Source organism: Aptenodytes patagonicus, chromosome 19, assembly GCF_965638725.1.
Source record: "Aptenodytes patagonicus chromosome 19, bAptPat1.pri.cur, whole genome shotgun sequence".
Taxonomy (NCBI): domain Eukaryota; kingdom Metazoa; phylum Chordata; class Aves; order Sphenisciformes; family Spheniscidae; genus Aptenodytes; species Aptenodytes patagonicus.
The window spans coordinates 5,748,704-5,770,070 of record NC_134967.1 but is presented as its reverse complement, the minus strand read 5'-3'; the positions used below and the strand labels follow the sequence as shown (position 1 = coordinate 5,770,070).

General features: G+C 54.0%; 1 protein-coding gene across 1 annotated transcript; it reads right to left on the bottom strand.

The window, feature by feature from the left end:
* Positions 1 to 2,193: 2,193 nt before the first annotated feature.
* KLHL17 (kelch like family member 17) lies at positions 2,194 to 14,468 on the bottom strand. The gene is made up of 11 exons (XM_076356154.1): positions 14,247 to 14,468; positions 13,705 to 13,826; positions 13,019 to 13,240; positions 11,857 to 11,973; positions 10,468 to 10,681; positions 10,235 to 10,379; positions 9,468 to 9,635; positions 9,025 to 9,113; positions 7,843 to 7,916; positions 6,609 to 6,790; positions 2,194 to 5,937 (listed from the first exon to the last, which is right to left on the bottom strand). The coding sequence occupies exons 1-11, from the start codon at positions 14,455 to 14,457 to the stop codon at positions 5,709 to 5,711; spliced, it is 1,773 nt and encodes a 590-aa protein (XP_076212269.1). The 5' UTR covers positions 14,458 to 14,468; the 3' UTR covers positions 2,194 to 5,708.
* Between the last annotated feature and the right edge of the window lie 6,899 nt (positions 14,469 to 21,367).

The following is a 21,367-nucleotide window of genomic DNA, read 5'->3' as shown; positions in this document are numbered from 1 at the left end:
GAGGCTGGAAGCGCCTGCACGGAGAACAGACCTGCGACAACCGGCTGGCAAAGAGGTAACAAGAAGAGATGGAGAGAAAGTGAAGCGGGACAAGTTGAACCTAGGAACAAGGCATGCATTTTTAACAGGAAAGGTTATTTCTTACCGGAACAACTTCCAGAGGGCTGTGATGGCTTCTTCAACAAGGGATTTTTAAAACCAGGAGAGGATGTTTTCCTAGAAAATCTGTTTGAATCAAACTGGGATTTGCTATGTGAGGTCTTACAGACATACTGGATTTGTTAGGCTCTCTCTATTTGCGTCTGCCTTGTCTTGGAATTGAAGTCACCCTGCAGTAACAAAATCAACATATCCCCAAAGAGGTAATTGTACAGTCAGGCAACACTCGCCCAGAGAGGGTTGCTGATAAAGACATGCCATAAAATTTCTAAAAGGCCTCCACATCTTTGACATTTAAAAACAGCCTCTTTATCCCCCTCCCCTTTCTGTCTTGTATAATCCATTAACCCTTCATGGCCGAGCAAAAGCAACAGGACACCCCTCCAGGGGGCCCTGATCAGAAACTCCGTAACTTTTATGGCAGGGTGCTTCTGCAAGCTCTGTTCTCTCTGCACAGCTGTGAAACAACTATCCAACAGCAAAGCCACATCCCAGCACCTCCTGGCAGAGACCAAAAATTACAGCAAAGAGCAACAACTGTGTTTTATTCAGGAAAAGTATGATTCCTCTGAAGATCCATGGTTGACATGGTCAGCACTGTGACCAGAAATGTGCTGTTCCTCCAACAGGTTTGTTCTAAACAAAACCTTACAGCTCAAAATAGTGATAAAACTGCCTCTCCCCTGCTGTTATTGCAGGTCCTGCAGATATGCATCATCTTGCTCACCAGGACACCAGTGACACCACCACGGCTGGCAGGGCCGGGTGTGACTGGCGGCTGGGGACGGCTCCCTCTCTTCACATGCTGGGCACACGGGCTTGCAGGGCAAACTGCCCTTCCGGACCCCCATTGCTCTGCTTCCAGGAGGGCCCAAACTGGGTGGGGAAGCGGTTAGGCTCCAGGCTTTGGAAAGACTTTTACAGCACGGTAGTTATTTATAGAAGCCCGAAACAGAAGCAAGAGCCTAGAGAGCAGCAAGAAAGAGGACACGGCAGGGCTATAGCCAAGTCTGGCATGCCTACTGTACAGCATCGCGGCTTAACTGCAGGGCTTGCAGTACACACACATGGGAAAGTTCCCTTTCAGGCCCCATGGGATGTTGCCATGCAGCTTCGCATTGCTCTTTTTCACTCCCTGCACCCCCACCACCGTGAAATGGGCTTAGTATTTCCCCCACAGGCAGCAGTGACCGGCAGCAGCTAGTGAAGGCAGATCTGATCTGCTGCAGAGCCCCCCCGCTGCTGAATGGGGCCAACCAGCTACGCCTGCCCCCAGGCAACACCTGCCCCCAGGCAAGATGCATGTGGCAGCTGGAGGTAAAGGAGAATGTTTCTCATCTGGTTTTCATTTCCACTGCAGGGGAAAGCTGTCAACAGCACTGGAGATTGGGAGTCCCAGGGAGACCAAACTAGAATTTAACGGCAGGGAAAGGTGTAAATCAGTCTGCTTCTAAAGCCCCTGTGCCTTGGGCTGGGCTTTTCCCAGCTGTCTCCAACACCATCAGCATCTTTGCCCTGCTCTTTCTCTGGGGTAGGGTGAAGGTGCATAGAGCGGCAGACAGCCCCAGCACAGCACCCTCTCTGGGAATACGAAGCACCTTGTCCACAGGACAGCAACCTCCCCAGCCAGGCAGCTGGCACCAGCCAGCTGAGCGTGGGGCTGGGACCCGGGCTAAGAGCCGCTCCTTTTAGCTCACCTGTGGTGCAGCAGTTCCTTCAAAGCTGGCTTTGGCTCCTCTGGCCTCCTCTATTAACGTCCACAATGGCAGGGCCAGTCCGAAGTGGCCTCCAGATGGGTGCCTGTCCCTGTTCTGCGCAAACGCCTCGAAGCCTGGAGTGGCTGCACCCAGGCAGGTGAGATCTCAACGGTGGCTGCTCAGGCACAGACGCACAGCAGCCTGCGCAGCAGCCTGCCACGCGCACCCTCTGCCCGGGGCTTCTTCCCCACCTCTGCACAGGGCAATACAGAGAGCAGCTCCCTGCCTCCACAGAGTGGGGCCAGAGAAGTGAAAAGGAAGGATGCAAGAGGCAGGATCCGGTATTCAAGAAAACGTCTTTATTGTACATGTTGGTTTCTATTGCTTGTATCCCCTCCCCAATCCCATGTAGTGCAAAAAATTCAGAGAAACAGAGTTCCACATAAATAAGTCAGATAACTTACAGAGAAATCAAAAGTGACGACGGTTTGACATGGAGTAGACCGGGTCTGCCTACCAGTAAGGCCAAGCGAACCTCTGCCCCCACGTCGGGGCAAGGGCTCCTGCCTAGCCTTGCCGTCTCACTGCAGACTGACACCGGGGTCCCTGGGCAAAACACATCAACACACAGCCTGGAGCCACCCGCTGAGGGATGCTCCTCCGCTGGGAAAAGCTCACATGGGAAATCGTACAAATAACATTTTGGGTGAGACACCACTAAGTAAAACTGGCAGAAAAGCCACACACAGTTGACAGTTCTCCTCCCCTCAGATAGGGTACTACGCACAGACAGACAGACACAGACGCACATCCCCTTCGAGGCCTCCAGCTCAGCAAGGGATGTGCAGCACCAGAAGCAATTCCACCCTGGGATCTCCCAGGGCAGATGCTGACACCTCGTGTCCACACAGTGTGGGTCGGGGTGCTCTGGACCCCCGCAAGCTGCTGGGAAACTATTTTGCCCTTTCCTTCCTTCTTTCTCCTTTACAGGAAAGCAGCGAGCACCTGCATAGTTAGTACATCAGAGACGCAAAAGGCTCCCTCCTCCCCAGGTTTCTGCAGGACAGGCTCAGAGGTGATATTGCTCAGGACCCAACCGGCGGGTGACAGGAGTCACGCTGCCTGTTTCCCTGATCCTCAAGAGGCAGGACAGCATTGCACGCCATTTGTAGTGTAAATTGCTAAAGATTACAACTGGGGCCAAGGGCACATGGCACAAAAATTATCCTCAGCCTGCTACACTGCTCGCTTCCCCTCTGGTTTTGCCTGCCTGCCGCCCCCCAAGGCAGCAGCCCCCCTTCACGCTATGGCAGCCACAGTTGGACCAGAAGCTGAGCCACTGCTATAACGACCCATTCCTTGTTTGAAATCAGCCCTGTCTCTCCCTTCAGCAGTTCCTCTCTGGCCCTGCACTGCCCCTCCTTGTCGTACAGTACTCCCTTCAGCAGGCTGGCTGGGCTCCGCTGTCCTTACACCATTCCTCACACAGAGGCCTCGGCAGGACCTCGGCACGTCGGGCCAAGGCCCAGCACCAGCACCTTTCACTTGACACAGCCGTGGGGCTTTTAGGCTGATCCTTCTTCAAAGAGGACCCTAGAGCCAGGGGCACCTTGAATGCGCTGGTCGATACGAGTCCAGCACAAGACTAAAATCCTGATGTTGCTTACAGGAATGGGACGAAAAGGATTGAGACCTGGCTCACGCGTAGGCACACGCATGCACACTCACGTAACAGAGCAGACTTCACCGGTTTCATCGTTACTTCGAACAAAGCAGATTTCGTGTGACCTACTTAGGGCAGCCCTACCGCCACGTTGACCAAGAGGCAACCTGCACGAGCAGAGCCTGGACATTTGCAGGGTCCTCTGGAATGCAGAGGAATGGGAGAGCTGCCGAGCTGTGACAGGCTGGGGCAGAGGCTTGGCAAGTGAGAGGGGAATGAAAAGCAGATTTAGAGTCTGTTCTAAAAGCCAAAAAGGCCTCCTCAGCCTGAGAAGCCCAGACTGTCCTTGGGGAGAGGCTGGGGGGAGAAGCAGCCCAGATTTTCAGAAGCTGCTGGTAATTTCAGGTGTCCAACGTTAGGCACTGTAAGTGGGCTTGTAAAACATGCAGGCACCTGTCCAGGAGAAATCAGATCGTCGTAAAAATTGTCTTAAGTTGGGGAGTCCGTGTCTAATCTCAAACTCTCCTTTCACCCCAAAGAAAAGAGAAAAGAAGAAATCCCTAGCCACTTGAAAATTTAGGCCAACAAATACCATCACAAGTGAAATCTGAACTCTGTAAACGAGAAATGAGAAGGAGCGGGGGAAAAGGATAAAGGAATTAGTTCAAAACAAACAGTTAGACCATATTTCCAGTGCTACATTTGAACACTATTGAGGTACCAGTGGTTGAGTCATTCCTCTATAATGTGGAGAACACCTGATAATATGTCTCAGTTCAAGGCTCATACACACACCCTACAGCATACGCACTGAAAACACCACCCAAGAGGTTCCATGGCACAGGTGGGTCTAGGACAGGCCTGTGACTTACAGTACTAATTTATTCAACCTTTACTTAGTTAAAGTGGTTGCTTAATTGCCAGGGAGTCACTAATTGCAAATGGTCCCTTCCATGCTGTTTTCACTGTACATACGGTATCTCACACATGCACACACCCCCACACATCTATAGAGAATGTCTTCCAGGACACAGTCATCATCTCATCAACAAATGAGAAAAGTAATTGCATCCCTTCTGCTGCCTTAAAAGCAGATGGGATGGGGAATACCGGGATAGCGTAAAAAATAAAGGGATATGAAGTCATTAAAAATTAAAATATTAGCATTCAAATAAAAAAAGGCAAAAAATTAACACCCAAAAAAGTAACGCCAGGCGATCCTCCTCATTTAGAAGGCTGGACTGTTCTTGTTTAAGAACCAATACCTTTCCATAAACCCAGAATCTGCTTTGCAGAGAGGGGAACAGCAAACAGGCTGATCCATTCCCAGCCAAACTGTGAACCAGGACCACGTGCAGAGAGCAGGCAGCCGCACGATCACTTGAACCTGGGACAGCAACGGCATGGATGCAAACAAGGTCATTCAACCCATCTGCCTGGCTGGGGACTCCCCAGAGCAATGGTCAGCTGGGATCGTACTGAATGAGGTGGGGCCAGCTGAGTATGGAAACACTGGAGGGTTCAGGATGCTGCATCCAGTTTTGTCTCCAAACCTCACCTCCTCCAGGCCCTGTCCCTTAGCTGGGCTTCTTTTGTTTGTGTATTTTAAGGCATCAATTAGACACCATTGAGAACCATACAGTGGCCTCAGAGTCTTTAACAGTGCACAACAGGCTTGGTAAAGAGTTTGGCTACAGTGACATTCAGAGGAACGGTTGCACATTCAGCCATGTCCTTGGGAGGAGTGCTGTCCACCTCTGCCACCCCACAGGACTCCTGGAAGCCTCCAAGGCTGGCTGTGCTCGTATGTGTGGCACCAGCTGGATCACGTGAATCCAAGAAGCAGCAATGGTTTAAAGTTTCCCCTCCCCAAAGAAAATATACGCCCTTTGGGTGAGTGGTGAGATGAGTCTGAACGGAGCAGAGAGCACCCCCTCCCCTCGCCCTCTAGAAGGAGGGTGCTCATCCAGGAAGCACATTTCTAACTGCTGTGGTCGTGCCGATCCGATGTGTGCACCAAGAGTGGGGATGGCTCCGGGCGTTCGCAGGAGTGCTGGGGCTGGAGGCAGCAGCTGGTACCTTCGCTCTCCTCCTACAGCGACCGGCTGCCCTGTGGGGCGGGCCACGCTGGCCTAGCGCTCCGCCAGGCACCCCTGTCCCCTTGAGGTAAGGTAGGTCCTGATTCTTTGTCAAAGGCTCGTCGAAGACACTGACAGGGTGGGCGAGGAGGGGGGCGGGAAGTTGAGGAGTTCCAGCACAGCCACCCCCACACTGCTCCGGCGTGTGAACATGCACGAGGCTGCTACCCACTTGTTGGTACGGGGGTTGTACTTCTCGATGGAGTTTAGGCTGGAGCTCCCATCATTGCCACCCACTGCGTACAGCCACCCATCCATGGCCACCAGGTCGTGGGTGCTCCTGGAATGACCATGCAGAGACCACAGGGGTGTGAGGCTCGAACACAGCATATGTGGGGTGTAGGGGAGCTCAGCACCTCAGATGAACTGGCCAGAGCTCTGTCACCCCGCAAAAAGGAGTGCCCAGCCTCACAAATACCCAATGAAAATGAATTACTGGGGCTCAGTCAGTCAGTGGCAGAGCGCAGTATAGAGCCTCAGATCTTCCTCTTCACTCTGATACCCTCCTCCCACTGCAGAAGTGCCACCTCTAAATAACAGGCCCGAGGAGCCTAAAATCCTTGGACTTCCAAGCCTTAAATCCTCCCGCAGCCCAGCAACATCTCCTACACGGCCTCAGCCAGCTATTACCACCTGGTTCTTTACAGCCACACAGACTGCTGAGAATAAATCCCTCTGCAGAAACGCCTGCTGCAGAACATCCCTGCCCTGCCCTCCTGGCACACACGCGCCAGTCCCTCGCAGTGCAGCAGGGAGCGTGGGCTGCCTTTGTGCAAGCAGCACAGAGCCAGCCAACTGCAGCGTTAGCCAGGCCCTGGGGCACGGTCTGCATTTTACGGTTTGCAGTGCCAAGCAAGGCAAGGCTCTCTGCGAGATGGGATCCCCGTTCCCGACTGCAGCGGCTGAGGCTCCCCTGCAGCTCGGGAGTGTGGCAGGGGCAGAGCTCCTTACCTACGGATGTTCATGGGCGCCACGCTCTCCCATGTGTTGGTTTTGGGGTTGTAGCGCTCAACAGAGTTAAGGCAGCTGGTCCCATCATTGCCGCCAGCCACATAGAGCATCCCCTCCAGCACGGCCACTCCTGCGCTGCTCCGGCGGCTTAGCATATTGGCAATGGGCGTCCAGGTGTTGATCTGGGAAGAGGCAATGTTTGTTTGTCAGCCAGATGTACAAGCCATTTTCAGTGTACCCCTGCCAACCCAGTCCTGTGATATTAGTCCTGTTCTAACCACACAGCTCCTGACATAACGGTCCTCCCCTGAAAAGACTTTTGGGGGGACCCCAGTTCTTTCCCTTCAACTCTCCCGCAGGAAGAGCTGCAGGCCCCAGGAGAGACCTCTGCCGACTGGCTCAGGAAAGCACAGCCGCAGCTGGCCGGAGTCCTGCCATCCCAGGGGCCTGAGCACAGAGATCTCTGTGCCAGGCCACCAGTCACGTCACAGCTGAATCCCAGCCCAGTCATGGGGGTTGAGCTGTATCTATTTCAAATCTGTACAAGTCATGACTGTGGCTTTACAGCTCATGAAAAAACTCCAGGACCTTCTCTTTGATCTTTTTGCAGTGATCTAGCCTGCTCGAACAGAGCTGTCAGACCCCAGGCCCAACACGTGTCCCCAGCCTGCCACAATCCCCGCTAACCGCTCTGGATGTGCATGCAGCAAGGACCTCAGCTGGAAGCTGGAAACAGCTCAGGGCAGGAACAAGAACTGTTTTTCCTAGAGAACTTGAGCTGGCCTACAGGCAATGGGGATAGAGAGTGTTCTGGTGGTTGAAAATCTCAAAGAGATATCTTGGAGCCCGCATGGATGAGCTTTGGCTCATTTTGCTCTCGACTGCACCCCAGATACTCTGCCCCTGCAGAAGAGCTGGGGAGGGGGCTGATACCCACTCCGTCTCATAGTCATGCATGGTGGCTTAAGTCTCCAAGGAGGCAGGCAGGTCCGTGCTGCACAGGCTCATGTGGGCACACCGTCTGCTCCACTGCTGCTGCAATACTCTGCTAGGAAGTGGTCACGTCTTAAGCTATGGCAGCGGTTTGCTAACAGACCACGCATAGCTGATCTCCCACTGTCTGCTAAGTTCTCTAGCAACTTGTGCGGCCCTCAGCTTTCTGCAGGGCTCTTTCAGGCACCCATCAGGAGGGGAGAAGGAAAAGGGTTACCAGGCATGCTCTCTCTTGTATTACCTGGGGCTCATACTTTTCTACCGTGGCTAAGTGGGATGAGCTGTCATATCCCCCGACAGCATAGAGGTTGCCTTCTGCAAAGACAGTCACACATGCACAGGAGTTAGCTAAAGAGCATGACCCCAGTCCCAGCACAGCCTCCCACAACTCTTGCACAGGGTGCCCCTATAGGTATCAGCTGAGCCGCAGTGCCTCCCGCTCCCCAGGCAGCCAAGCTCCTCTCAGCAGGGCTCCCCCAGCTCCCCCTCCCCTTGCAGCATGGAGCATTGTGAAATATTCATCAGGCAATTTCTCTGCCACACTGCAAGCTTCCTAAAGAGCTTGTTCGCCTGCCGCTTCTTGACCTCCTCATTATGGGAGCTGTAAGTGCTCCCCGCCAGAGCAATGGGTTATTTTTAGCAGCAGAGGCTGGAGCAGGGGAACGCCAATAAAGGCCATGGCAGGCGGAGGGTATGAGCTGGTGATGGAGGGGAGGGAACCTCTGAGTCAGCACCGAGAGCTGAAACAGAGAACAGGGCAGGGGAGAGGCACCACAGGGACACGGCACAGCAGTTCCTGGGACAGTGGGGAGCAGCATGCTACCCTGGCATCCCCAGGGAGGTCCAGCACCTGCTAGGGTGGAGGGTGGTACTTGCATTAACCCTATAGCTGCACTAAACAATGAAGTGGCCAATTCTCACGCTGCATCCTCCTTAAGGACAGAACTCATTCAATGGAGTCAAGAGACATCACATCATTGCACCTAATGTTGTGACACCCCTGGTAGAGACAGTTTTGACCCGGCACTACTGCTTGGATCATCAGTAAAAGGACTGTCCTGCTTTCATAATGAAGGAGTAATAAGGTTGTCTCTTCCTTTCCAGGGATAGGTGATCATCCACAGCCAGCCCTCTTGCTCCAAAGTAGAAAAGGCACAAAGGAGCTGAGGAACAAGTTGTGGGTCCCCTAAGGAGTTGCCTCCAGAATGTGATGAAACGCAACTACTAAGAAGACTAAGGAGGAGGGCAGAGGCAGGGAGCATGTCAGGACATGGCAGAGGAATGGCTGGGCTACCCGGACTCACAGCTAGGGAATCTAGGAAGAAGGGGCAGGAATTAGAACAGAAGAACATCAAAAGGAACCCCCAGAAATACAAGAGAGAGTCTGCACAGAAGTCAGTCAGGTCCTCATGCCATCACCCACCTAGCGTTGCCACCCGGACGTAGCGTCTCCTGGTGCTCATGGCAGCGATGGATGTCCAGGTGCCTGTCAGAGGGTCGTACCGCTCTGCGCTGCAGCAGGCAGGGACACAGGAACGTAAGGTGTGACACTGGCAAAGCCCAGATCAAAGCTCTTTGACACAGGCCCTCAGGGGCAGCTCCCAAGGAAGCTTGGGAATAGACAGGGGAAATGGAGGGAAGAACTGACAAAGGCTATGTTCTGTTGTGGCACAGGGCTACAAAATGTTTTTTCCCCCTGAAGAAACTTTGCCTGCGCCAAAGACACTGGAAGACAGAGCTGGACTGCAAGACATCTACTCTGGGGCCAGTCCATCTGTCAGGAGCAGGCCTTGTGGGCTCCCCAGGCACCCAGCGCCAAGTGCATGCAAGAGCAGTGGAGGAGCCTGTAGCAAGGCAATCCCCTACCTGTTCAGGCACGAGGCCCCATCGTACCCCCCAGCAGCATAGAGAAGCCCGTGAAGTGCTGCTACACCCAGGCAGCTCCTCCTGGTGCCCATGGACACCTCAGGTTGCCAGGAATTGGTGACAGGATCATAGGACTCCACCGTAGCTAAATCAGAGGTCCCATCGTAGCTGTAGGGAGAAAAAGGGAGAACATGTAAGAGCTGGGAAGCCTGGATTGCAGGTGAGGCTGTGGGCTGGTCCTACAGCTCTGGAGCTGACCAAGAGCCTTGGGTCCCTGTCACCACCCCTCCCCTCTCCCCCCTGCCCAGCTTCCTCAAGACAGAGCGCACTAAAGCACCTGCCGAAAGTGCAGAGCCCTTAGCTGAGCTCTCCTGGTGGTCTGCAAAGAAAGCAGGTCTCAGAGGGCCCCCCCACACTAGGGCAGATGTGGGCCGGGGAGTTAGCAGGCTCTTAACAGCCTGCAGCACAGGGCTAAGGCAAACGGGAGGAAAAAGCACCAAGTCCAGGACGTAGCCGCCACCAAACAGAGAGCCAGCAAATTCACTGCTCGGAACTGCAGGGGCAGCGAAGTAGTTTTCAGTTGCTACTCCTGCAGTTAGCAACCCAGAGATACCGGATTGCTTCATCCGGAGGCTGGCCCTGGGAGGCTCTGCCGGCCATCTCTGCTCCCAGAGCACCTCTGTGCCGCTCTCACCGTCGGCTCTGTTCAGAGGCTGCCGGTGGCATCCCTGCCAGCTCCCTGCGCACGGCTCCCGTGCCCTCCTTACCCGCCCACAGCATACAGCTTGTTCCCAATGGCAGCAACGCCCACTCTGGCCCTGCGAGTCGACATGGAGGCCACCATGTGCCACCGGTCTGTCCGTGTGTCATAGGCCTCGCAGTCCCCATGGATGGCGAACAGGCTCCCCCCACCTGCGCAGGGGATGGCAAACAGAGCAAACAACAGTCCAAGGCCCTGGGAAGGGGTTCGCATGTATGTGAGCGCGTGGCAGGGCCTTACCCACAGCAAAGAGCACAGTGCTGGCCCCCTCGCAGCGCCGCGGCCTCGTCCTGCTGTTGCTAAGGACGCCTCTCTGCTCCGGCATGAGGTGGTACTTGAGGGCTTCGATCAGCAGGTCCTTGCACTCCGAGTGATGCCGTACCAGCAGCTCTGTGTCCACGTTGCTCATGAGGAAGTCCCGGCTCAGCAGGGGCAGCCGCACGCACTTCATAAGCTGGGGGGAGAGGAGTTGCACCCCATCGGCAGAGTGAGAAGGGTTCATCCCAGTGCTGCCCCCACATCTCCCCTATAAACCCCAGGGACCCTGGCAAGGCTGACTCCACCTGGAGATGTCATCCTGCTCATTTGGCAGGACAGGCATCCGGTGACAAAGGGCACCAAAGCACATGCAGCAATTCAGCCTTAATGTCTCTGCAGAGCCAGGAGCCCTCAGCCTGGCCGTGACACGTCCCACAGCCACCCCAGATCCCCACCCTGCCCTCTGCCAGTACCCACGTCCTCTTCCAGCGCTCGTGCTACAAGGAACAATCCTCGCTGCAGGGCTGCAGAGCCCAGACACCACCTCCCTCTGCCCAGCATGCCCCGTGTTGCCTGCGTTGCCCACAGGAGGGATGTCTGAGTGCACACAACCAGCAAAGGTGGAGACAGAACTTCTCTAGGGTCAAGCCCTGGGGTAGGTGGAAACCCAGGGGAAACCCTCAGACAGAGTCTTCCTCATGCTGCCCCATCTCAGTCCCAGCCTTCGGGAGGACACCTAGGGATGCTTCCTCCCACTGCTCCTACCCGCTGCCTGCCTGGAAGCATGAGAGCGGCAAGATGACAGGAAGCCGGGGCTGCTGGAGGCACCGACAGCCTCTACTGCAGTGCGAGGCTGCATGCGTGAGAGGGTGCCCACGCTGTGCCAAGCACTGGCAGCCCCGCAGGAAAGGGCTTAACCATGTCCTTCTCCAGTTGCACCTTTGGCAGGCAGGAGGCTCGCAGATCCACGCTCCAAGGTGCAGATGCAGAAAGACAAAAGCATGAGTTAGAAGAAGTCCCTGCTCAAATTTGCCTGAGCTTTTTGTTTGAGGATGCACGTGAAAGCTCAGGAAGGCTGCAGGCAGGGCTGACCTCTCCTGCTGCCTACACCCTCCCCAGAGCTCCGCGGCCCAAGCTGCCAGGGGTCAGACAGGGCATGCCCCTCAGATTTGTCTATAGTTTGGACTTCACTCTGGGAGACTGAACTTTCTCGGCAACACCCTCATCTATGCCTGGATTGGAAGTGGTATGGCAGGGACCTGCTGTCCCTGCCCTCTGGCCACCCTGCAGCTTCCTTCAACCGTGTATCCACCCTGACCAGGCACTCAGAGCTTGTGGGTAGAACCAGGTCACCTTCCCCAGCAGACTCACTCTGGGGACATGCTGTCTTCTGCTGTCCACATCATGTTTGACCCAGCTGAGCACAGCCCGGTACACCTCCTCCTCTGATGGCACGTTGAGGCTGTCACTAGAAATGAGGTCCAGCACCTGCAGAGCGGGGTGGAAAGGGCAAGTGTCGGTTGGTATGGTTTGGAAGGAAAGGACACGTTCACACACCCAGGTAACTGGCCCAGCAGAACAGCACTGCCAGAGGTAGAGCCCCTGTCTCCTGTAGATGCTGGTGTACAACTACTCTCTCTCACTGGATGTAGAGGGATCCAAAGAGCAACCGGGTCCCCCAAACCAGGCAGGTGCAGATGTGCCTCCCCTCTCCTTGCAGCACTGGTGTGGAGACAGCTCTGCCCTCAATCATCCTCCTTGGCTCATTACCCCCCTTCTGTGTCTGAAGCTGCTGCAATGCCTGACACTTCCAGTCAACATCAGTGAGATCAGGCAGACGACTGCTAGCACGCGTCCCTTCAATATTTCATGGGATAGAGCCAGGTGCCCTGGCTGTTCCCAGCACACTCACTTCACCTGCCAAGGACGATGGAAGCTGGAGCAAGTGGAGATACATACCCTCCTCTTGCTGCCACGCACCCGACTGCCCCAAGAATGGGTGAAGGGAAGTGTCTGTATCCTGGTGAGGGACCATACAGGGTCGGGTGACGCAGAGCAAGGACTGGGAATGCCTGCTGGCCAGGGTACAGCACAGCACCCTGCAGGCAGTGATGAGCCAGGGGCCATACTGGCACCACATGAAAAGCAGCAAGAAACATTAGCCAGGCTCTGAATTAAACATCACAGCTGCGTGACCAGGGCAGCCAGGACTTATTCCTTGGCCTGTGCTCCCAGAGGGCAGTGTGCTCAGAGCTCATGTGGCAAGCACCAGCGACAGCAATTATTCTCCGTGCTACCCTCCCATCCCTATTTCACAGGGGATTAAGCTCGCTCCCTGACAGCACTCTTCCCATGTACTGTCTCTCCATTGAACAGAGAGGACCAAAGTACAGAATCTGGGTACGTTCCCCTGCCAAACCCTGTCCCCTCAGTGCAGGTTCCTTGGGCTCTTGACATGCACACTGTGCCTTTCAGGACTGAGGACAAAGAGCCTTGCCACACCCATACCTTCACACTCCCAGCAGAACCTCACCTGTTTAAGAGGCAGCAACATGAACTCCTCTGTCTTGGACACCTCCACGAAGTGTTGGAGGACATACTTGTGTGCAGACTTGAGGAGGTCACTGCAGGAGTGCGTGTCAGCAAAACCCCGGATCCCCAAGCAGTTGGATGGGTCGAGCTGGCTGAGTAGGAACTTGCAGCAAGCATCCCGCACGCCATTGAGCTGAAGCAGGCTGGCAGCAGGAAGAAGTGTCTGGCAGTGGAAAAGAATGGGGGAAAAGAGAGTTTCCAGGGCAAGGAAACCATTTTCACCCATGTCTCACTGCAAGTCAACAACAGAACAGGCTTACTGAGCACCTTCAGGCACACAAGCACATAGAAGACAAAGCATTCTTTGTTTCCAACAGGACTGAGATAAAGAAGAAGGACACCCGTAACTCCCCACAGGGCCAGGAAATGGCAGGAGAATGGCAGATGCTGAGAACTAGACCTGGCCACTGCATAGTGCTTTGAGGAGCCATTCCCTGCCACGGCAGTCACAGGAGCCACACCTCTGGGCACAGGGGAGCAGATGAACTCCCTGACCACTGCTAGGTGCGGGTGCCATCACAGAACAACAGCTGAAAGTGCTGAGCAGAGGGAGAGAAGAGCCCCCAGGAGGTAAGTCTCGTACAGAACGGTTTTGTGGAGAAGAGGGATTTGGGGGGAAGCTCCTACCTGCACATTCCCCTCGCCCACCACAATCTCAGCCGTGTAAGCGTATTGCACCAGCTGCTCCAGGGCCTGTGGGTCAATGTCGTGCAGCGTCACGTGGGTCTGGCGGCTCTCACTCATCTCATCTGGGGCAACACAGATACTAGACATGAACAAAGTCCCACAGCAGGATTGCTTCCCCTCAGGAAGACTTGACCATGCATGGAACAAGCTGCATCCACCTCCGCAGCCCAGCATCACAGCCCAGAAAGGTCTCCTGCCCACAGCAGGAGAAGCAGCAGTATACTCTAGGGAATGGGGTCCATGTCTGCAGGATGGGCTTCAAGATACCTGTGCAGGGGGTTACGGGCGAAGGGCTTCATGGAAGGGAGCGAAATGAGGAACATTACTGCACTCGCTCACAGAGATGCTATACAGGCATCATATTTCCATAGGGTAGGGCAGTGAGAATGGGGAGCAGGACAGAAAGGGGAGGGGTTTGCAGGGAAGAGAGGGTTTAAAGAGCAGGAAGACCCTGGCCATGGGGAAGAGAGGACACTACTTGCTTGTGAACATGGCGTGGAAGTACGGGCTGCAGGACGCCAGCACCACCTTGTGGGCCTTGATCTCCTTGGTGCCCACGTGGAGCACAATGTCGCAGAGCAGCCCACGCTGACGCATGCGGTTCATGCACACGAAGGCATCGTGATAGTGCCGCTTGGAGTTGTGGGAGATGCTGTGGCCGTCGCGGTTGAGGAGCTGCACACCCCCTTCCATGGCTGCAGGTGGTAGATGGTGGGCTTTCCCTTCTCAGCAGCACTGACACGGGGGAAAACCAAAGCATTACCCAGGCAGGAATAGCTCTAGCCCCAGACAATTCCCATAGCCTCCAAGTACGCCCACCACTGCTCAAACACCCTGTGCAAGAACAGCTCCTGTCTAACCAGCCCCTGGCAGGGAAACATCATCCTGCTCATAAACCAGCGACGGGGAGGAGACAGTCCTTGGAAGAACACAAGTAATGCAAAGCGATGCTGAGACTCTGCTTCCCAGCTGTGTTCATCCCTGGATCAATATCCTCCTTATCTGCCTTCGGAAGGGTACTGCTCTACAACATATGCGCTCACACTGGTTTTTCCTTGAAGTTGCACCATCTCCAAATCCGCCTAACAAGGTGCTTTTCCATGCAATGTCAGCAGAAGCATTGATCTTAGAAGTCTCACCAGGCATGCCAGTCTTGCACTGATCAAACACAGCTTAAATAGACTGCTAGAGACAGCGAACATGACAACCCTGATTAGCCTAAACAAAAAGTAACCAGGAAATCCCATATCCTAAAAGGCAAGAGTGATGTTATGGACCACAGCTCTTCGAGTGGTAGCTGTCCCTTTCCAGTTTCCAGAAGATGCTAGGAGATTTGTAATGCACACACCTGCCTTCAAAAGTTAAGCTCAGAGAGCTGCTTCTTTCCCGTGCCCACACAATTCAGGATAAGGCGGAGGGCAAAGGTGATTGCAGCACAGAGCTCTACAGTCCCAGTACAGAATCCTGCAGACCTAGGATTCGACTCTTCCTGCCATTTTGTATTTCAGGCCTCTTTTTGGACAGAGGCTGGGGATTCCCAGGTGGTCAATTAGGGAACAGGATCCTGATTTCCACTTCCCTCCAGCATCCTCTACCCAGGCACGTCCAACCTCACCACAGCCTCAAGGCTGCACCAAACAGTCTTGCTCCAGCACCGCAGCCTCCTGTTCCTGCGCCAGCCTAGCAGGCAGTTTGGGCAAAACAGAGCTCCTAGATCTCCCTGGAAGCAGCCCCGGCTGAGACCCTGGCTGTCCTTCCAAGAGGTAACTTTGAACTTCAGGTAGTTTTTGTTTGACAAGGCTGACAGGAGGGACAGACAGCAAAGAACAGAGATGCTGATCGGGCGGCTGGGACCCGATGCAGAACTCCGTCTGCATGTACATGTACACGCCACTGAGTGTGGAGCAGGACAGCCCAGGCAGGGAGCAGGAGTATAAACTTGATCAGCTTGCAGAAAACAAAAATTGCCTAATCAAGGAATAAGGGCATTTATTTGTGCAAAGATGTTTTCTCTTTCCATGCGGTCTGCATCTAGGCTGCTCATGGTGTTTCAAAAGGTGTTTGACTGTCTCCCTGCCAGCACCACCCGAAGAAAAGGTGGGGGAGTGAAGAGAGAATGACCGAGCAGCAGGAGGAAGAAGGGGAGGGAGCAGGAGAAAAAGGCAGCTTGAAGAAAAAAAGCCCGTGTGCTGCACTCATGCGCCTGCCCCCGCATCCCTGTGGCGAGAGAATCCCCTCAGCCTCTGTGCTCCTCACGACACCTACACGTCGCCAGCTATTCTGAGCCTAAAAATAGAAACCCACCATGCTGTGCCTGCTCAGCCACGAATGCAGCCATCTATTAATTTTTAAATAGCAATTGCATCACGTACTAGGGTCTGGAGGAGGAAAAAAGATGAATAAACATCTTTCCTGAGCAGGAGAGAAGCCTGCAATACCCTCTTCTATTTGTATCATCCCGCGTGATATGAGATTCCTCATCTCTCTGTCAGTGGGGAGGACTCACAGGCACACAACAAAGGCAACGCCTGTTGATGCTTTCCAGCAATGAGAGTAGGATGCCATTGTGCCCTGGACAGGAAAGAAGAGTCCATGAGTTAACTGGCCTTCTCCTCCCACACCCCTCAGCTGAGCTTTTCAGAAAGCTGCGACATCCCTAGGACACCCTCAGCATGTTACTTCACATGCGTGGACACTGCTGGATGAGAGGTGCCCACATGAAGGCGGTTTATAATTATTAGCATCTCTACCTGTGCTCAGGAGCTCCTTTCCCAGACCTCATGTAGTGGCAGAGAACGGACAGTGCTTTCTTGCCTTTATTCCCCTCCCTAGCTGCAAGCCTGAGGGTTTTCCTGATCTGCTCGAGCTGGTTTATCTTTTTAATATGCTGCTGAGCATACTTCTCCCCATCAGTATTTAAGTCATGCCCCAGATCTAATTGAGACCACTCGCCTCGCCCCTCCTGGGCGCTGCTAGCAAAGGATGGGAGCTCCTGGCTCCACAGCGGTGGGAGGACCAGGGGGGACAATGCAGGACAGGACAGAGGAGCAGGGAGAAGATGGGACTGCTTCTCATTGCACTCTTGGAGAGTGGTGAGGAAAGGTTTGCCGCCCCGGCCAGGCAGGGGGTAGCACACAACTCAGCTCCAGCGGCCAGGGGAGAGACATAGAGGGCACAACAGACTGAAGGTTGCTGTAGCCGATGCATTGGCATCACAGTAATCAAATGCATTTCCAAAGAGGGTCGGAAGTGCTGGGCTCTCTTCCCAGCCCTGCCACTGAGTCATTGCACAACTCTGGGCAAGTACAAATGCAGAGAGCGACAAGGGTGACATTATCTTTCCTTGCAATGATTCCCATGGCCAAGAGGTAGAGACCAGCTATTGCTCACTCCCCTCTCCATCCACACCCCCCTGCTGTCACCAGCGAGGGCTGGCATGCATGTCACAGAGCTCTGAAGAGCTTGACTGAAACACCACGGGTGCCTCCCTTGCCCACGCCACTGTGCAGCACCCTGAGCTACACCACTGCTGTGTCACTCCGTCTCTGACGTGACCGAGCAGGGAGCAGGGCCAGAGGGAGACGCCATCCCAGCCACTGCACTGCCAGTGGGCTCCCAAGAGCATCCCCGCACCGGGGGACAGTCCACAGCTGACTCAACCCACAGCTGCAGGCAGCCTGAACCAGCTCTGCTTGATGGATTTTTGCTACAGCCACACTACAGCCTCAGCAATCCCTCCCCTGGAGAGCAGCTCACCCACCCACCAGCCACCTTGGGAAAAGGTCTCCATCCTGAAGTGCAGGGAGCGCTGGCACGGGTCCGGCCCAAGGCTTGCAGTGGGTACAGCCCCTTCAGTCCCACTTCCCAGTGTCCCCTCTGCTCTGCAATAACTTCTTCCCATCAGAGCTCTTTTGCTTTAACGGGTCAGAATATAATCGGTGGGGAAAAAGGGAAAGGACACCCCACTGCTGCTTGTGCTGCTCCCTGTGCCTGAACTGAACCGTGCCTCACTGGCAGCGCTGAATATTCCTTATTTCCTGTAAAACTTCATTCCCAGGAAATGAAGGTCTAGGAGCACCGCTAAGATATAATTAATGGGGAACAGTGCCTGGACCACAAGAGACAGTAAAGCAGTGTCCAGAGCTCCAGCGGGGGGAAGTAAATACAAGCCCACTTTTGTGGAGCATGCAGCAGCATGAATGCACGTGTTACGCATCAGCTATAATGGATGCGGTGGCTGACTTGTAATAACTCTTAGGTTATGACAAAAAAAAGAAGGCGTTTGTTTGGCTCCTATGCGACAGAGCGTGGCCGTGCATAGCAGCTCTGTTAATTAATGCAAATGATCCCTGCCCAAAGGGAGGTCTGTTCTCTTTGCACAAAAAAACATATTTTGATGAGAGTGAAAAGAAGCATGCTGAGCAATAAACAGGGAACAGAGTATCCTCCAGGGGAAAGTTCAGAGCCTGCCCTTTCCCCAGGAAGGCCCTGGAGAATGGCTTTTTGTTGACAGCCTGGATGGAGATTTTGTGTCCGCCAGGCTAGCTAGGAGACTGCAAAGACACATCCTGTACAGCTGGTCAGATGTTGGGGACAAGTCTTTGCTGTGGATAAGGTGACATCCCCTACTCTAAGGCATGACATGCCCTAAGGTCTGACATACAATCATACTTAAATCCATCACTTCCACGTGTGCCCTATCCCTATGTTGATATCTTTCCTGATAAATCAGCTACAAAGACCTGTTTTGTGCACAGCACTGCATCTCCCACAGAAGTGCTGCCACTAGACCTTCAGGATAAGACGTTAAGTCCTCGCTGGCACGCACCTCTACCCCTGCATGTCACGGCACCAACAGAGCAGAGGGCAGCACAAACTAGGTCAATAAGGTGGCACCATGTTGCCAGTTTCCCTTTCGGAGGAGTGGTTCCTCCCCTTCCTTGGCGTTGGGGGTCCATCTCCCAGGCACAAAGTCTTTTTTTTGCCTACGGACCTCCTCTGGCTCTGTCCCCAGGCAGGAAAGGGCTGCTGGCAGTGCTACTCTTGTGCCCAGCAGCTTCAGATCTCCATTCCAAGCGGCGGAGCCAAAGCAGTGCCCTCCACAACAGCACAGCAAAACTCAACCTGGGGCAGAGCAACAGCACGGACCCCTGGGGAAGAAGGAGCTTGACACTGGAGTCACAGGCAGGAATCGCTGCTTCCAAATGCATCTCCATCTCCCCTACACCAGAAATCAGAATTCTTATTTTTAACCCCTCTGAGAGGAGTCACGGGCCATTTGCCAGTATGCAGCCTCCTGCAATTCAGCATTCTCCCAAAGAACTGAAACACGCAATACACATTAAAGCTCAGGGCAGAACTAGACCGGGGCAGCCTAAGGGGGCACGGGCAAGCCCCTGCCCAGCTGTGAGGGTGTGCACGCAAGCGCAAGTAGCTTCTTTCCTCCTGGGAGCAGGGCTGGGAAGAAGATGTGCTCCTGTGTTCTCTTCCTTCCCTTCAACAGTCAAGGGACACAAACAGCTGAGCCGGCAGTAACAATAGCTGCTGGTGTGCTGTTGCAAAGTAAGACCGCTAATACAGCTCGTACCAGCATCCCGAGATGCAGCTGAGTACACTGCAGGCCTGCAAATTTTCACCTTCCTTACTGCTTTGTGGAAGCCCCGTTAATTTGGCTGAGCTATCCCTTTTGTTGAACCCTGTCCACGGCTCTGAAGCCCGCGTTTAAAGAGAAACTTTAAACTACCAGATGACTAGGAGTATTTTTGCATCAGTAATCCTCTTGCAGTAGGCATGTCTAAGACGCCGGGGCTGTTTTCACAAGCTACAGCAGATAGACACTACCTGCCCTTACACTTCAAACTTGGATATCCCAAATTCTTGCTTCTTTCAGAGGGCCTGGCACTGCCCATTACAAAATATATTGCATTCCTACCTTTCCTGCTCCCTTCCCCACAATAAACACAATCAAAGAGGGTTGGAAATCATCCAGCTGTATATGCCCAGGACTCAGATGCAAAGCAGGCACTAAATCTAGGCAATTGTCCCCACCAGGACCTGTCACATTAGTGTCACTGATACAGACAGAAAACTCTGTCCCCCTCAATACAACACTTCGGGGTTCGGTCCCTTCTCAGCCCCTGTAACACTTTACCTGCATCCAGGGAATTCAAACAGACACTGACAGTGTGCAGCAGCTCACGTTCAGTCTTTTTAATATAAGGTTAATTGTGTGTTCAGCCTAGAAGATCCAGCAAGTGTGAGGAAGCAGAGGGACCTAATAGTTCAGGAGCAGCAAGTGAACTAGATGCTCTGAACTGCAGGTCCAGTCGTTGCTACTGTGATGGCTGATTTACAGCTGCACCTATACAGAGGCCAGGACTGCAAATATTGATGGAAATGTGACTTAACGTGGCAAGGGGAGCTGTCATTCCTGGCACGAGCTCTGCCTTCAGAGGTGGCAGGAGGGACAGCAGAATTAGGAAGCTGGCAGTTTCAGACAGCCAGATTGAGGACTCGGACACCTTGCATCCCTCTGCCAGCTCCTGACGGACACGGCGGAGGACATGAGCACGCCAAGAACACACAACTGGGGTGAGCTGCAAGGAGAGGTTAGGAGCATGCACCTCAGCCCCAAACACTTCTCTCTCTTCTGCTCCCGCTGCCAGCACTGCCCCTGACCACATGTCTGCCTTCTATTCCCCAAGCTCCCCTGCTGCGGATGGGAGGGCGAGGCGCGCGCTGCTCCTGCCGATCGGTGGAATTCATCTGCTCTGAGCTAGCCTCAAGGCAGCACAGGGCACCGCAGACAGCGCTGAGTCTGCAGGACTGAGAATCCCCAGCTCTCAATAGGGTTTGGGTTTTTTTAATGAATTAGGCATAACTGACACGCACTGAATCCTCCTGTCTAGACATCTGCAGAGAAGTGACAAGCTGCCAGGGAGGATGTGGAGCCTCGGCAAGGGGGTGGGGAGGACGAGGGAAAACTGCACTCAGTTGCCAGCTCTACAGCACAGAGGCAGTGCTGGCTTCAGGCAAGAAGGGCATTCAGCACATTGACCTAGTCAGTGTCTTTCAGCAACTCAGTGGGTTGTAATCAATCGTCTCTGGTGCACACGGAAGGCTCGAGGTCTTTTCTAATTAAAGCCTCTCTCCCCATTACTCCTGGGGAGTTTTGTTTAGAAACTCAGCTCAAAGTTGCCCTCAGTTACCCCAGCTCACGCTCAGAAGTGCTTTAGCTGAGAGAAGAGGGAGCGCAAGGCAGAGCCTCCATGCCTGCACCGGGACATTCCCATAGCTGAAAGAGATAAAGGGTATCCAGCCTGCTTAGTGCCTATCTGGGTACACAATCTTCTCCCTCTCTCATGCACACTTTGCACAGGCAGCAACTCTTCCTGGAGACATCTTCGAATTCAGCTTTCACCTTTAGTACTTTGCACACAGGGGATCACAGCAGCTCCAAGCAGGACTCCATGGTTGAGGGATTTAGAGGCACCTGTGCTAACATTTGGGTCACTTTGAGTAATTAATTGGTTGTAAGGGTCAGGACCCAAATAGGTTTGGGACTGCCGAATTCCCAGGTTAGGAAAAAACAAGAAATGGAAAC